The sequence below is a fragment of the Lactuca virosa genome, chromosome 7 (assembly GCF_052849685.1).
Source record: "Lactuca virosa cultivar CGN04683 chromosome 7, Lactuca_virosa_CGN04683_v6, whole genome shotgun sequence".
Taxonomy (NCBI): Eukaryota; Viridiplantae; Streptophyta; class Magnoliopsida; order Asterales; family Asteraceae; genus Lactuca; species Lactuca virosa.
The window spans coordinates 135,273,493-135,290,895 of record NC_136432.1 but is presented as its reverse complement, the minus strand read 5'-3'; the positions used below and the strand labels follow the sequence as shown (position 1 = coordinate 135,290,895).

Sequence of the window (17,403 nt, the reverse complement as noted above, 5' to 3'; positions counted from 1 at the left end):
TAATATAATGTTGTATTGTTGTATTGTTTTATTGTATTTGGTTTTTTTGTTTTTATAATTTGTAGTTTTATTCCTATTATTTTGATGTTGCAGTTTAGTTGTATGTAGAGTGTGTATGTAATTCTAACATAATTAGTTTAATTAAATGTGTTAAATTCGTAAAGAATGTGGAACATGAGAAGGGGATGTAGTGGTTAAATAAATCTAATTCTCACACAATCTTTAAAAATTAATGTTCATATGGGGGTTAATATTGAGTATTTGTATATGTTTTCGTTTCTCTGTGTTTGTTACTGTGATTTTTGATGATTTAGTGTTTTTGTAGCAAAGCTTTGGCTTTAATTGTAATATAAACATTATACTTATGTGTGTTGCATTCTTACAGAATGAAAAGAAGTAAAATTCTAATAGAATCATTGTAACATAAGTGTATGCGTGTACATTATACTTATTAGCATTCTGGTAGAATTTGATCCCAAGAATTAAAATTCTAATAGAATCATTGTAAAGGTATGTGTGTACATGCTTACTGAATTGTAACAGAAGTAAGTGTATATAGGGGTCATATAGATTGGATTGTGACTGGTTAATCTGGAGATTGCTATTAAGTAAATGAATATGTTTTTATTACTGTGATGTTTGATGATTTAATTTATTTGTATGTACTATTTGGTTTTAATCCTTGTAGAAACAGGTTTTGGATTTGTGTTTCATTCTTACAGAATGAAAACTTATATAATACTTTTAGTTTTTATAGGTAATGAAGTATGGCTGGTTACTTTGAAAACTATTATTAATCGACTTTAATCATTCATTTCATTAGTTGTTGCAGAAGCTGATCCAGTCCCAATTAATGTTGATACTACAAGCCAAACAAATGTGAGAAGGAACTACCGTACCAGATCAACACCCGTTAAAGAGAATATCAGTACTCAACCTACAAGTAGATTTACTTTTTTTGGTTGATGAAGGAAAATAACAAAAATTTTAGAAAATGTTGATAGCCAATATGTATTTCTTATTAATTAATGAAGCAGAAGCTGTCGGAAGTGGACCAAATGATATGAATATTGTTGGATCAAGCAAAACAAAGAAACAAAGGAAAACAACTTCAAGATCAGAACATGGAAAGAACAATGTAGAATCTGGTAAGTCAGGTTAGATCATAAGTGCTTGTAATTAATGAGTTCAACTATATGATTCTGATATGGCTAATATAGAGTTTATTATTCTATTGAAGTTGTATTAGACGATTAGTAATTGTGTTTGTGTGATACAACAGATTTTAACAAAGATAAAAAAGACAAAATACAAATTGACAGCACAAGTGTAGGAAGGCTGAAAAGGAAAGGTTCTGCTAGAAATACACTTGTTAAGGACAATAAGAAATCGTCAGAGGCAAGTGGTGAAAGGAAAAAACCAAGAGGTTTAAATGAGATTTTTATGGAGAGTATTAGTGGGGCAAAGAAAGACAATGAAAAGGCTAAAATTGGTGTGGATATGGAAGATAAGGAAAAAGTTGTAAAAAGGAAAAAGGTAGCGCAAGATGGACATTCAAAGAAAAGTCCAATGAGAAAGAAAGGAAAAGTAGAACATGAAAATGATAAAATCAAAACAATAGAGGGGAAGGTTAGAAAAATAAGCAAGGACCATCCAGAAGGTTATAGAAGACTTGCAACTAGGATGACTCCTGGAAGGATAAGTTCAGCTGTGAAAGTAATGTCACCCGCAAAGAAAAATGGGATTGTGTCAATGGGATTTGGTTCACTTCATCATATTGACATAGACACTACTCCGGGTTTACTTAACTACTATCTGTTAGATCACTATGATCCAGATAGTAGCCGTCTAGTTCTGGAAAATATGGTCATAACAATTACGAAAGACACAGTGCATGACATATTGGGTTTACCAAATGTGTGGGAAGACTTTCTGAGCTTCAGTAGTTGTGATACAGATAATGAAATTCTGCAAGAATGGAAATGCCAGTATGATAAAAAAGGGTTCAATGGTGAAGAATACATGAAAAGGATCAAAAACACAAAGCAAGACAGTCTTATGTTTAGGCTGAATTTCCTTACCCTTTTCATTAACCCATTTGTTGAATCAACTTTGAGTGGTACCAATCAAATTAATGTTGTGAATAAGTTGGTCTTGGTAAAAGACTTCTCTAAAATTGATTGGTGCAAGTATATTCTAGATTGTTTGGTAAGCAGAAAACAACTGTGGAGAAGAGATGATAAGACATGCTATTACAGTGGACCTATACTCGTTTTAACGGTAATATTGTTGTCTATATTAAATATTTACTTTACTTTACAACAGGAATATGTATAATGAATTAATTAATGAATTTTAATCTTTTTGATGTAGCTGGTGTATGTATATAGTATGAAGTTCACAGGTTTGAAGATAGTGAAAAGGTTACTGTTTGTTAGAAACGTTACGGGTGCTTTACTTGAAAAAATAGAGAAGTTGGAGATTAGTGTTGGGGGGTTTGGTAGGCAGTTACCGGAAAACTTTGAAGATATTGGTGATGATGATGGAATGGTTGATGAAGATGAGATGTTGGACGGGATGATGAGGGATTATGGTGACGAGGAGGTAAGCTATAAATTCACTAAGAATATGGAACATTATTTCTTTCAGAATTGTAAAAAATGATAAGTTAATATGAAACATAAATGCATACGTGGCTGATTTAAATTGTATGATTTGATTTATAGTTATTGAGTTATTTGGAAAGTGGAACATTAATGGTTTTAGAATATTAATAATGATATGTTAATATAAAACTTACAGGCATACGTGGTTGTTATCGAGCATAGCTATGGAGTAATATTGTCCGAAAAGAAGAATATTGAAAAAGCTCTAAAACATGGAATTGAGAAATACCCAGACAACTTGATCTTGAAGGAGTGGTGTGAAAAAAATGAAAAATTGTTCAAAGAAGTGAATAATGCAGAGACTGGAGGAATGAAATATAAAGAAGCTAGTGTTGATGGTCATAGTAACAAAGGAGAGGCAGATGTTGGTAAAGAAGCAGGATTCTCTCCAGTTAGAGGATTGGTAGTTCATGGGGAAAAGAGGGATGATGGTGGAGGTTTCAGTACACCTAATATGGATAAGGTAGATAATACAGATAATCTAACCTGTTCACAATTCTTGGAGCATCCGGAAGTGTTGGCAACAACAATTAAAATGACAGATGAGGCTGTGTTGGAAAGTTATAAAAAAGAAAAAAAAAGAGGAAAGAAAATCTTGGAAACAGTTGAGGTATGTGAGGAAGATGATGAAAATGGAAAAATGGGAAAAAGAGATCAAAAGGTACCTGTATATGGAAAATCACCTTTTGTTGAAAGGATTGTTAGAATGAGTGACAAGGTGAACAAGGATGAAATGTCGTTATACAATTCAGTTTTTGCATCAAAAAGAGATTATGGGTAAGTTAAATAATAGAATTTAGTGGTTTGCTTTTAAAATGTGGTGTTATAAAATTGATCATTTTATAATTGTCGGGCAGGGAAGAAATATGGAACATTGGTAGCGGGCATGTGTTGCATCAAGGATTCGCATATCTTTTTAAAAGCAACACGTTTATTCATGCGATAATCATTGATCGTTGGTCATCATTACTCAACAGAATGGAGGAACTCAGGGATGTAGGATCAGTTTCTAGAGTTTTCTTTGACACAAATTTTTTGGAAAGTATTTAAATTAAATTTAGTTCCAGTCCAATAATATGTGTTTTATTGATTGGTTTATTAATCTGTACAGGCAGAAGAGATACTGGGTGGATCATTGTCACCTGAAAGAACTCAAAAATTATTTGATTCGATGTTGAAACTCCACCTTAAAAGTTACCAAAACAGGAAAAACTGAAGGATATTGGACTGGTGATTTAATTAAACATTGTTTTTTATCAATTATTATCCTAACATACAAAACTAGCTTATTGGACTACTATGTGTTTTGTAACAGGTTTTCTTCCCAATAGTTGATAAAAGCAAATATTATCTGATATGCTTTGATCTAAGGGTTCCAACATACTACATTATAGACCATGTGACCCGAAATGGTTATGTTGAGGAAATCTATGGAATAAAACCCGTTCATGTGGTATGTTGAAGCTTTATTTTTTGAAAGATTTAAAAAACATGAGTTTAGTATTGAATTGTAAAATGATTGTATTGAATCGCAGAAAAAGTTGCTTGGGAACTATTTAAAAACAGAGAATTACCAAAAGTCAACAGCTTTCAACAAGATTAAAGCTCGTGTAATGAAAATGACATGGAAAGTAGAGAAATAAGGATCAGACTGTGGAGTATATCTTATGAGGCATATGGAGTCATATATGGGGGAAAATGAAGGGCGTTGGGATTGCGGTTTTATAGGAAAAAAATATAGTGATTTACTTGCATTAAATAATCTACGAATCAAATACATGGCAAAGCTTATGAAATCGGAGTACAACAAACATAAAAGTATGTTGGAGAAAGATGCAGAAGCGTATGAGAGGCTCGATCCGTTGCAGATATTGGCTATGATGAATGAAGTGAAGGAAATCAGGGAGAAGCAGAAACGTGGAAGGCGTCGATTTTAAGATGGGCATTTTATGATGTTAGGATGGTTGGTGTTGAAAGACTTTTGGTAGTATGTTTGGTTTAAGTCTATGTTTTTTATTTAGGGAACTTGTTATGTTGTTTTATTTTGGTCTAGTATTGTGTGTTTTGGGGTAACAGTTTATCATGGTAGGATGGTTTATGGTGTAAGACTTTTGGTAGCATGGTTTGTTTTGGTCTAAGTATTTTGCTTGGGGAACAATGTTGATGTGTTTTATTATGTTCTAGAATTGTTTGTTTTTGAGAAACAGTTGAATGTGAATGGTGTTTGTTCTATTAGTTTTTTTTTGGTAATCGTTAGTATTTGATTGATGTTGGAATGTGTATATGGATATGAAAGTTATGAAAATACATAATGTGTTGAAAGATGGTTTGTAATGTAAAGGTAAGTTTTGTTTTTAAAGAATGTAATTATGATATGCATTTGTTGTGGTAGTTTGATACAAGTTATTGTAGACATTAATGGTGTATGTAAATTGTTTTAAGTATATGTACATGATATTCTGATAGAATATATCTGCTTGATTACAAGTGGTAGAATGTATGAAGATTATGATTTTCCATGTTTGTTTCAATGTTATATGTCAGATAGGATACAAAATAATCATGTGTAAGAATTGTTAGAATTGTCTTTACATAATGTTCTGGAAGAATATAAGAACTTATGTTACAATTGGTAAAGTGTAACAAAATAAGTTGTTGAAAGATGGTTTGTAATGCACATGTAAGTTTTGTTTTTCAAGAATATTATGTGTAGAAGATATTCTGATAGAATATATGTGGTGTTTTACAAGTGGTAGAATATATGAACATTATGATTTTCCATGTTTGTTTCAATGTTATATTTCAGATAGGATACACATTAATCGTGGTAGAATGTATGAAGATTATGTTGTTACAAGTTAGGATACTCATTAATGGTAGATAAGAATTGTTACAAATTATGCAAAAGTGTATAACACTATATGACAATTTTATTAAAGACTATGAAATTTGTAAGCATTAAAAGAAATAAAGATGAAACAAAAACGTTTTACTGTAATATAATATTAAAAGAAAAACTACATATAAAGCATACTACTTGGACACGTTTTTTTAAGAGGACAATTTCGTTTATCATGGTTAGCCATCTGTTTACATAAAGCACACTTTCGCTTAGGCTTCGAACAAACTTTTTCCAGCATTTCTTTTTTTGATTTTAATCTCTTACCACGACTGCCAGTTCCCTTATTACGAATATCTAATGGATTGTCAATATTGGGAGCATCATTAGTTAATTCTACGCCTATAATTTGGTTGTAGAATGATTCTCTTGATGGCATCTCAGGGGCTGGACAATCATCTACAAATTTTTTCTTCAACTTATTCAACTCTTCAAGGTATGACTTTAACTTCGATGCATCATGGCTTAAAAATGAAACACAACGATCTACGTTTGAAAAAATTTCAATAGCTGTCATGTCAGAGTTAGAGTCTAGTAAAGAATTAGAAAAACGCCTTTTAAGCAATTATGTTGGAACAACATCCCGACGCCACCGTCTCATAATGTATTCTTCAGGAATCTGTTCAATACTATAGCACTTAAAAACACAAAATATGGGCCTACACAAAATACCGACATGTTCAAAATGCATGCAGGTACATTTGTATGAACCATCTATTGTTGAGTGTGTAACCTGGAATATGTATGATAAAATATGAGTTTCAGTAATAAAGTATTGTTGTGTGATTAAAAAAAAAAATTATGAATTGTTAAAGTAATAACGTACGATGTATTGGGTATCCTCTGTAAGACGATCGTAATGGTATTCCTCAAGTTTGTCATCAACAACAGGACTTGATGGTTGCCTTGTTGTTATGTTCTTTAGCTTCTCCAAAACAATAATAGTGTCAACACCATTATTAGAAGTAACACTCATTTGGAAACAAGTGTTATCAGAATCTGATATCTCTTTCTACACCTGATAAAAAATTTTACGAGTGTAAACCTTTGAAGCATGTGGTTCAATTGGACTAGATGTGATGAATCGAGGAAGTGTTGTAGCAGTGTTAAAGTCGTTGATAACTTGATTACGCCTTTGCCGTTCCATAACACCCTCAAATGTCATCATAAACATTAAAAGATAAGAACGAGTAAGGGTATTGTTCTAAAACGACCAATTTTGGCCTTCCGACAATGATGAGTTCTCATAAGACCAGACATCGGTATGTCCTTGAAAAATGCAGGTACCCAACGTCTACGCAACCCATACATCTCTTGCAACCATTTTGTTATTTGAAATGTTAAACTCATTTAAACAAGATTTCCATTCCTTTTCAAAATCATGTGGTTCCAGCTTAGAATTACAAATTATAGAGTGAAAACGCTTTCGAAAAGCTAAGTTTGTGGCTAGTTGCGATGTTATCTGAAAAATAAATATATGTTAGTATAAAATATATAATTGTGCTGCACAAGGAATGAAGGGTATGAATGGTGTAGATTATAAATTCTAACAGAATTTCGTTTAAAATTCTAACATAATGTTTCTTAAATTCTAGCAGAAGCCGGTTTTGAATTGTAGTTGTGGCATAGATTTTGTTCTGAAATAGTTAATTTCTGATTGAACAATATGTGCTAACAAGGTAAACATAGTGAGTTTGTGTTGAATATAAAAAAAATATTCACCTTGTTTGGAAGTTTTTTTTTTGTAATATGCCACATACAAAACCTATGTGCTGACATTGGAAATACTTCATTAACAGCCTTGTTTAAAGCTGGATCTTGATCTGTAAGAACAAGCGTAGGTTGTTTTTTGAATGCTTTCAAAAATGCTCTAAGCAGCCAAGAGTAAGAACTAGCATCTTCTCTACTCAAAAGTCCAGCACCAAAAGTCACACATTTCTTATGATTATCTATCCCAGTGAAAGGTACGAAAACCATATCATATATGTTTAAAAAAATAAAACTTGGTAAGCGTTATTGGAAGCAAGTAGCCTTGTACAATTCTTATCTACCATTAAAAATACTTATTCATGCTGAATGTGGCATCCAGAGAAACAACGTCTCCAAAAGCATTGTAGTTGTACTTTGCAGTTTCGTCAGCCCAAAAAATCGAATTCATTTTTTTCTCAACAACTCTAAAATCGAAAGAAAAACTTGGGATATTTTTTTTCCTTTCCAGCATCTTCACTACAAGGAATTGTGCATCCCTGGCACCTATGTAAGAATTGAGATTTCTCGTACTGTTCTTGAAATCAGAAACCAACCCACCTCGAATGTCAGAACCACCCTGAAGTCCGGAATAAAATCTATGTGCTCTTGAGGCACCAATATTTTGCTTTGACAAGTTATGAATAAAGATCACCTGTGAATAATCAAGTTTCCTCTTTGTACAAGACAAAAACATATTATCCTTACCAAACAACTTATGATTATGTTGTTCGACAAATTCAGCAACATTATATTTAAAATGAAAAGTTGAGAGTAAGCAAGCAAGTACACAACTTAAACCATTGCAACCCTTGCAACCTAACCATTATATTTATACCTTTTCATTTGGTGGTTAGAAATGAGTACCTTAACAATAACACCAAATATGCTATATTTAACACACACAGAGAGAGAGAGAGAGAGAGAGAGAGAGAGAGAGAGAGAGAGAGAGAGAGAGAGAGAGAGAGAGAGAGAGAGAGAGAGAGAGAGCAATAACAATAACACTAAAGGAATGTTTTTTTTTTAGAAAAATGTTATAAACTTCATTTAAAATGAAAAGTTGAGAGTAAGCAAGCAAGTACACAACTTAAACCATTGCAACCCTTGCAACCTAACCATTATATTTATACCTTTTCATTTGGTGGTTAGAAATGAGTACCTTAACAATAACACCAAATATGCTATATTTAACACACACACACAGAGAGAGAGAGAGAGAGAGAGAGAGAGAGAGAGAGAGAGAGAGAGAGAGAGAGAGAGAGAGAGAGAGAGCACCTCAATCGTATTGAAAATTAGAAAAACATAAACAAAGTTACAAGGGAAACCTCCACTACCGATAAATAAGGACCAACACATGACCAACACATGACAAAACAAATAAAGGACTGAAATGAGACTTAGGTGTTGTTTGTTTTTCTGAAGCAAAAATTCATGAAGTCTGTGGACCACCTTTGCAACCCTTTACCTCTGAAGTAGAAGAAGTGGACCAAACGGCTACAGACTGTAATAAGAAGCGTGTTTGTTTTTTTATCATCTGTATGCTGCTGCAGATATTAAAAAACTAAAATAAACTGATTTTATAAACAGAAAATAGTTTTTTTAATACCAAAAGTTTAATAATGTATGACATTTTGGCAAGAATTTTTGATATTTCAGCAAGAAATAATGATAACTCAACAAAAAATAAGGATATTTTTGCAAAAAATAATAATGTTTCATCCATAAATTATCATTATTCAATATAAAAAAAACAAAAAAAAAAATTTCAACTAGAATAAGCAAAAAAAAAAACGAAAAAAAAAAGGTGAAAAGATTGGAAGAGGCAATATAAGTGTTGCGCCAAACACAACACGGGCAGAGGTTTTTACTCTGAAGATTTCAAAAAAAAAAACAAACAGCTGCAAGATGAAAAGTGTTGCGCGTGTGTTGCGCCGCGCAACAATAAAAGGTCTGAAGAGGCATAGGTCCAAAAATACCATCCAATTTGTCTCTTTTGAAAGTAGTGCAGCCAGTTGGGGCAAGTAAATTGTCTATTTTATAATCCGATAGCCGAGCATTAAAATCCTGAAAATATGCAAGAAAGGAAAAACTAAAATTGATGTTACTTTTTCCATGCAAAATGCAAGCAAGTCAAAGGCAGACTACATTACCCTGTCCACCAATATATGATTGCCCTCAAAATTGTTATAAGCTGGACGATTCCTCTGATGGAAGAAAGACAGGCCTTGAGCTGCTCCTTGTGCTATTTTCAATCGTGCAGCCCAAGAAAGTGGAGTTCTATCTGGTGCTGCATCAAAATGGTTAACATGTATCCAATCTGTAAGATGGAAGTCCAAAAGATATGCTTACAGCTTACCTGTGAATAGATGATCATCTAAACATATCCCTGTAATGAGCTCATATACCCAAAACATACTTACATTAGACAAGCAATATCCCAAAAGTTTGGTAATATTGGGATGACTGAATTCTAATATTTTCAAGTTCAACTGCACAGCCAAATTGTCAATGTAGTTCAGTACCTTAATATATAAGCTAGAAAAAATCACAAAGCATGAAGAATACAAGGTCCAGCCAAATTGTCAATGTAGTTCAGTGCCTTAATATATAAGCTAAAAATTAAAGGTCATAGAGAATGAAAAATACAAGGTCTATCAATTTTGCTATCCAAAGTAAGTCCCACTTCATCATTTTACATATTGAAATTAGCTTCCAGGTTAGATTCTCCTCCTTCCTAACATATATCGCCAAACCAACTCCACATTCTGTGGGTGCATATGACTTTTCATCAACCCAACCTTTGTAAATGGATCCATAAGAAGTAGGAAAACGCTCCATGTCTTTGAAATCATTTGTTGCACTTACCAACTCATCGTATGTAAATATTCTGATACTTCCAGTTGTAGATTTCGGGATATTTTGAGCACTAAAATCATATTTGCTAGGGACTTTATCATCCTGCTTCACAGATTTGCCTCCTACTGCAACAGCAGACATCAAAGATTTGCTTTCCACTGCAACACCAGAAATTACAGAGTTGCTTCCTACTGCAACACCAGACATCACAGATTTGCTTCCTCCTATAAAATCAGGGATCACAAATTTGCTTCTTACTGCAACATCAGACATCACAGATTTGCTTCTTACCCTACCATCTGACATCATGTCAAAGTTGCAAGTAAAAAAATCCCTTACCTTGTAAAGTAATTTTTCTGTATTAACGACAGAAAACTTTTTTTCCCTTTCTTGCGACAGAATAGACTTGAGCTTAAAGACAACCTCAGCCATGGTAGGGCGATCTTTTGGTTTAGTACGTAAACAATGGCCTGCTATGCTTACAAATTGCTTCAAACATTTTTTTGAGATTTGTCTTATCAGTCTAGAGTCAATAATTTCATTGACTTTTCCCTCTTTGATTTGGCTTTGGGCCCAAGGTGCAAAGCCCCATTGCTCTTCATCAAGCGTTGAATCTACCGCTTGCCTCCCGGACAATACCTCAAACAATACAACTCCAAAGGCATAAACATCAGATTTTCTTGTCAATTTTCCAGTATGGAAATAGGACGGGTCCATATAGCCAAATGTCCCTTTGACATTGGTGCTGACATAAGTTTGTGTCTGATCTATTGGACCAACTTTGGCCAATCCAAAATCTGAAATTTTAGCAGCAAAGTTTGCATCCAACAGAATATTGGACGCCTTAACATCGCAATGTATAACTCCATTTTGGGTTGATGTGCCTGTGTGAAGATAGTCTAATCCGCGAGCCGCACCTATGCATATCTTGAGTCGTCGTAACCAAGATAATTTGGAATCAGTTTTGTGAAGATGATCTTTAAGTGTCCCATTGGGCATGAACTCATAAGCAAGGAGCATCTCATTTCCTTCATTGCAATAACCAACCAGAGACACAAGATTACCATGCCGAAGCTTAGAAAGAACTTTAACTTCCGCTTCAAATTCATGGGCCCCTTGGGTGGACATGGAGTGCAACCTTTTAACTGCAACTTCGCTTACTAACCCTATCTTGATCCGACATTTATACACATTGCCGAATCCTCCACGCCCAATGACTAAAGTCTCGTCAAAGTTGTTGGTAGGTGAGTCTGACATTCTCGGGCACCTAGCCTTTGATTCTTGACGCCACCACTTCTATCCGAAACAGAGCTCCACTTCTATTGTTCATGGTTTTCTGGAACCAGAATAAGAAAACTCAAGGAATTCCAATTCCAATCCCAATCCCAACTATCAATGCTAAGAATCATGTGCTTCTAAATTGATCTCTAAGGAACCCTAACTAAAGACCTTGTGGTTTTGCTGATGACTTGTTGTTCTATATGTTGTCGCCTGAGCCTCTATTAACGCTTCTAAATTAATCAAGCGAGCTGGTGGAGAGAAGGAATGGAGCAAGTGAGGAGCACAGGGTCGAAGAAAGGATTAATGGTAGGTGGTTTGTCTTCTTGCAACGTTCATGTTGAGAGTAGAGACAACTAGGAGAAAAAAAAGGAGAGGATTACCAGGTGAGTGAACAACGTTCCAAAACCTGGTTGAACTCGACGGAAACCTAACTCGATACCTCATGATTCCAGGCGGCTTTGTTCGTATGTTCCACCCCTCATCACAAAAATTTGGTCAATGGATAGTTTCATCCGTGTGTGGGAGGTAATCCTAATACAATTTTAGAATAAACTAGTAAATTATTATACAGTTTCATATGTAGAAATCGAACTTACGTAACTAATTTTTTTTTTTTTTTGTATGGAACAAGCCTTTCAATATATTAAAGCCTTGTGATTAAAGTGTAAAACACAAAAAATCTACGAAAGTGGCAGTAGTGGGTGGGTTGGTGGGGGACGTCGTGGTTTTAGCTTGGCTAGTGAAACATAGCTCCATTTGAAAATCCTGAATTTAAGTTTTCATCTTAAACTTTTAGTTAAAAATTTACTAGATTAATATTAATTTCTATTGTTTTGAGAGAATAGTCCAAGTCTTACATTATAAAATTTTTAAAGAACTTAATGTTTCAAAAGACAGCATGATGGCTGTGTTTGGAAAAAATTCAAGTGTCAACCAATAAGAAACCAACAATTCTTATATGATTAAATACTACCATTTTCAAGGGTCAAAATGAGACAAAAGATATTATATAAAGAAAAATAAAATAAAAAAAACAAGGGGTTAAGTAACTCGCACTTAACTTGTGATCCTTAAATTGATCGATACTCGTAGTCGCACCTCATAGGCACCACACACTTTTTCAGTCGACTTATGTCTCAGTATTCAATAAACTTCACACAACAAACAATATCGGATAATGTATTTACACCTACAATACATCGTCGACCACCGTTTTGTTCGGTCCAAATGGCTATGCTTCCTCATATCTTCCTTTGTTTTTAACTTTTATAGGCAGATGGTGATCTTGAAGACTTGCATCACACAAGTGATGTTCAAATTTTGGCTTGATCGTGTGTTGGATTTTTCAGTTGATCTTAATGACTAGAAATTGTAAACCTGATGCTTTGGTTTTCTCACAAAAAACATAATGCTTTGATTTATCTGTTCGCAAGAACTAATGATGAGAAAAGCCTACCGATTCGCAGGGTGGCGCCAGTGGAAAGTGTTGCATCAATGGAAGGTGTTACAAAATTAAAAAATAATAAAATATTATGTAACCAAAATGGTTTATAATATTTGATATTTTTAAATTTTGACAATTTTAATAAATTTTCAATTATGTAATTTTTTATAAAGTATATTTCATTTTATTTTTATATAAAATTAATTGATTAAGTAATAAAAAATTATAATATCTAAATATCATTGGATGTAAAATATAATAGTTTACTAATGTAAGGGTTAAATACGATAGACAAATATAAATATTAAAAATATTAATAGTTAATAAGTATTTGAAGTAATCTTTAAAAAAAATTATTTCCAATTAATTAAAATATTTCAAAAGATTTTCAAAAATAGGAAAAACCTTTTAGAAAAACAAACATTAAAAATCCTCTTGAAGTTTAATTCGTCTTTTACTCGACAAGAAGACAATCTTGAACCCACCTCGGGCCATATTCGAATGTATCCAACTTTACCCTCTTAAGCTGCTTGGATGCTCCATCCCTCTCTGGTGCTCTTTTTTCCTATTACCCATTGCGTTCGACAAAAACATATGGAACAATAAGCCCCGTGGAACTATGACTGGGCCGGTTCTAAAGGTTTAAATATTCTCCAGAAAAAATGACCATTATCGTTATTATAAGTTTTTTATTTTTAAATAAATATATATACATATATAACATTATAATAAAAATTTGCCTAAAAAAATTGAGCCCTGTGCAGCTGCCCACTTCGCCCCTTCTTCCGCGCTCCCATGATCATTAGCTAGAATTTTTTCAAGATCATAAAGTTTTTTCAAATTATTAGCTATTTAATTGAATACATCGTTTGCATGATTCTTGCTTTTTTATTTTGTTGTTGTTTAAAGGTGAACTCTTTACTTGCTCCATTTCATCCATTAGTTTGTTCTCTTGACCTAGAGGGTGTTTGGGATTACTTTTTAAGCCCAAAAGAACTTTTACAAAAAGAACTTTTACAAAAGTTCTTTTTGTAAAAGTTCTTTTTGTAAAAGTTCTTTTGAAGAAGCAAAAGCCAAAAGTTATTTTTAAAAAATGTTTGGGTAGTATTTTTTGACTTTTGAGTGTGATTTTGCTTTAAAAGTTCAAAAGTTATAAAAATTCACACTTTCATGACTTTTGAAAACTTACTCTTTTCTTCTTTACAAAAAGTTATTTTGAAAAAAACTTTTCCATCTTCCAAACATCTTTTTGACTTTTTAGAAAAGTTAAAAGGCAAAAGTCATTTAAAAAGTATTCCTAAACACCCTCCTAGTAGGTTCGATAGGTTCGACTTTATAGAGGCGGAAGCATATTAAAAAAACAAGATAGCCAACCTGAGATCTTTGACTAGGGTTTTCCCAAGATCAATTAAAGGAATAAAGAGTTTCAAATTAGGTTTCTTGAAAAATAGGGGATGATATTCAAATTTGGAATTAGAATTTCAATTAATTAGGGACTTGATTCTAGTGATGTTTTATGAACTAATATCATCGGCAAACCCGCAAAAAATGGTAAACGTGTTAAAATTGCCGGTAGTTAGGACTTTACAGTAAAAAAAAATAAAGTTTAGGATTTTTTGTCAAATCGTTGAAAATATCGCGACTTTAGTGTACATATCCCTTTTTTTGCAATTTAACCATTGAAACCGGCTATTATTTGCGATTGAGCTTTGTTTTCAGGTAAACGCATACAATAGCAGGTTTCGATGGTTAGATTGCAAAAAAAAAATATATATATCAAAGGTGTCTTTTTCATCAATGGCCAAAATATAAGTACTCTTTTTTTCAATGCATAATAATTTTTAACCCTAACTCTTATTTATTTTATAATCTATTTTTTTTAAACAACTATTACAATTTGTTTGATTTCTAATATATGATAATAAATAAATATAATATTTTAATTGTGCTTCTAGTTAATAAAATATAAAAACCGGTTCAAATGTAAAAATATATTGTTATGAAATGTATCTATTAATTTTTATTGATGGAATTAAAACAAAATTTAATCAGTTTTTATATTTTATTAAATAGAAGTATAAGTAAAAATAGTATTTATTTTATTATAACATATTAAAAATCAAACAAATTGTAATGGTTGCTTCAACAAAAATAGATTATAATTTAGAGGGTGTTTGTGATCTCATTTAAAAACTAGTTATTGTCTTTTTGGGTTTTTGAAATGTATATCTACCACCTTTTAAAAAATGACTTATTGACTTTCTAACCAAAAAAGCAAATCAAAATAATTTTCTGACTACCATAAGTCAATAAGCCATTTTGCCTAAAAGTCATTTTCAGGATCAAAATGTAATCTAAAACACCCTCTTTGGACATGTTTGGAAGTGGTTTTAAACCTCCTTATTTGTTTCTTAGAAACCAATTATTTTGCCTAAAAGTCATTTGAAAGATCAAAATGAAATCTCAAACACTCTCTTTGGACATGTTTGGAAGTGGTTTTGAAACTCATTATTGGTCTTTTGGAAAAACCAATTATTCCTGACTTTTTGAAAAATTCTTGAAAAAGTCATATTTTTGCCTAAAAAGTTAGTCTATACCAAGCTCTTTTTAGCTTATTGGCTTCTTGAAAAGTCAATACGTTAATAAGTCATTTTAAAAAAGCACTTCCAAACACCCCTTAATGTTAAATATATAGGATTTAAGCTTAAAAGTTATTATGCATTGAAAAATAAAATACATAAATTTTGGTCTATTGATAAAAAAAGTCACCCTTGATATTCTTTTTGCAATTTAATCATCAAAACCTTCTATTGTAGGTGTTTACTTGAAATATGAGCCCAATTGTAAATAATAGCCGGTTTGAATGGTTAAATTATATTTAAAAAAAAACCCGAAAAACAAACAAACACGGGTTACTTTTTTTTAATAAAGCCAAAATATATGGACTTTTATGCAGATTTTCCTTTTTATTTATGAGCAATAAATTTCAAATTAGGATTATTGAAAGGGAACATGAGACCATAGCCCTAGAATGTATTGCACATTTGTTTATCGAGTCCTTTAACTTATTTTCGTGCTTTTTGAGGGAATAAAGTTATTGTCGACCTGCTTCTTTAATCACTACTACTTACTATAACAGGTTTGTTGACCTATTTTTATTCAACTTATATTGACTTTGAATGTGTAACCCTATGAAGCACTGAAAAAACCCAATACTATTTATCTTGTTCCTTACCCGAAACTCAATACTATTCATATTTTTCCAACCCTAAACCCACCTTATAACTTCATAACCAGGGAATTTCTTCCAAAAGCATAATAAGGAGTTCAACCCTTATAACGTCATAACCCGGGAATGTGTAACCCTATGTAGCTAGTAACTCTCCCAACAAGTCCATATCTTGAAACTTTTCTTCCATTTATTACGACTTGCTTCCACCCTCCGAGAGATTGAAGTTCTAGTTCTTTTGTTCTTCCTTCCTTGGGTGCCCTAAAGCGCTATGGTTTTCCTTGGCTTTGATGTCTTTCTATTATCCCATAACAAAGCCTATTCTCACCAACCCACCAGTTTGACAAACTGTTCATCACCTTATTGACCAAACACTTTGTTGCCTACTCCTTCACATACCTATGAAACAAAAAACCAAAAACACGCATCCACACCTAAGTCAACAAAAATGAAATTTTAACCATTAAATCACCAAGAACTCTGAACAAGAACAATGCACCCAAAACAATGCCAAGAACTTTATCATTAGTGTCTTCCATGGTGGTGTGGAAACCCATCACAAAATAGAAACCTTATTCCCGAGAAAATGAAGCAACATTAATGGCTTCTTAGTGTCTACTCAACAACAAGAAGTGCAAGAATCAAATTCAATACAACAAGAAGAAGTGAAAGAAGAGAAGCCCGTGGTGAAGGGTGTCACCTAGCCGAGGCCCGTCGATCCATAAGTGAACGCACAAAGCAAGAACATGGGGCGGGAGTTCGGTGGCTGGCTGAGTAGCACCACAAGATACATGAGAATCTTTACAATATATATCAACCCCGAGACATATGCTTTTTGATCAAACAAAGATGGATAAGCTCACTCTTATCCTTGATCCTACCGATAATTTTGTTTGGACGTCGGAAAACTGCAACATGGTTTACTCTTATTTTTAGGAGCTCGTTGACCACTATGAGACGGATGCACGTAAGTTGTTCGATGAAATGGTTGAACCAGATAACGTCATTTTTCGTTGCATGATTAATGGGTGCTGTAGAATAGGAGACATTGACTATGGCTAAAGTCTCCTTCATGAGGTTGACCATGCGTTCATACCACCGGTTGGTGAGTTGGAATTGAAAAGGAAGCCACATCAGCTTGAAACTTGTTACATAGGTAGTAGGGATTAAAAAAAGCAGGCTGACAACAACTTCATTCCATCAAAAACACAGAAATAAGTTAAGGACTGAATTAACAAATGTCCACTACATTGTAGGGCTACAATGTCATTTTCCCTTATTG

At 33.0% G+C, this 17,403-nt stretch overlaps 1 protein-coding gene and 1 pseudogene across 1 annotated transcript; both read right to left on the bottom strand.

Annotated features, from left to right (window-relative positions):
- Nucleotides 1–7,618: 7,618 nt before the first annotated feature.
- On the bottom strand, nucleotides 7,619–8,008 carry LOC145127172 (uncharacterized). The gene has a single exon (XM_079062416.1). The coding sequence runs from the start codon at nucleotides 8,006–8,008 to the stop codon at nucleotides 7,619–7,621; it is 390 nt and encodes a 129-aa protein (XP_078918542.1).
- A 1,922-nt stretch (nucleotides 8,009–9,930) lies between these two features.
- On the bottom strand, nucleotides 9,931–11,424 carry LOC145127171 (putative serine/threonine-protein kinase PBL22 pseudogene; annotated as a pseudogene).
- Between the last annotated feature and the right edge of the window lie 5,979 nt (nucleotides 11,425–17,403).

Bases quoted from the DNA above. Each gene is read 5' to 3' on its own strand.
- LOC145127172 (XM_079062416.1), bottom strand. From the start codon at position 8,008: ATGTTTTTGTCTTGTACAAAGAGGAAACTTGATTATTCACAGGTGATC.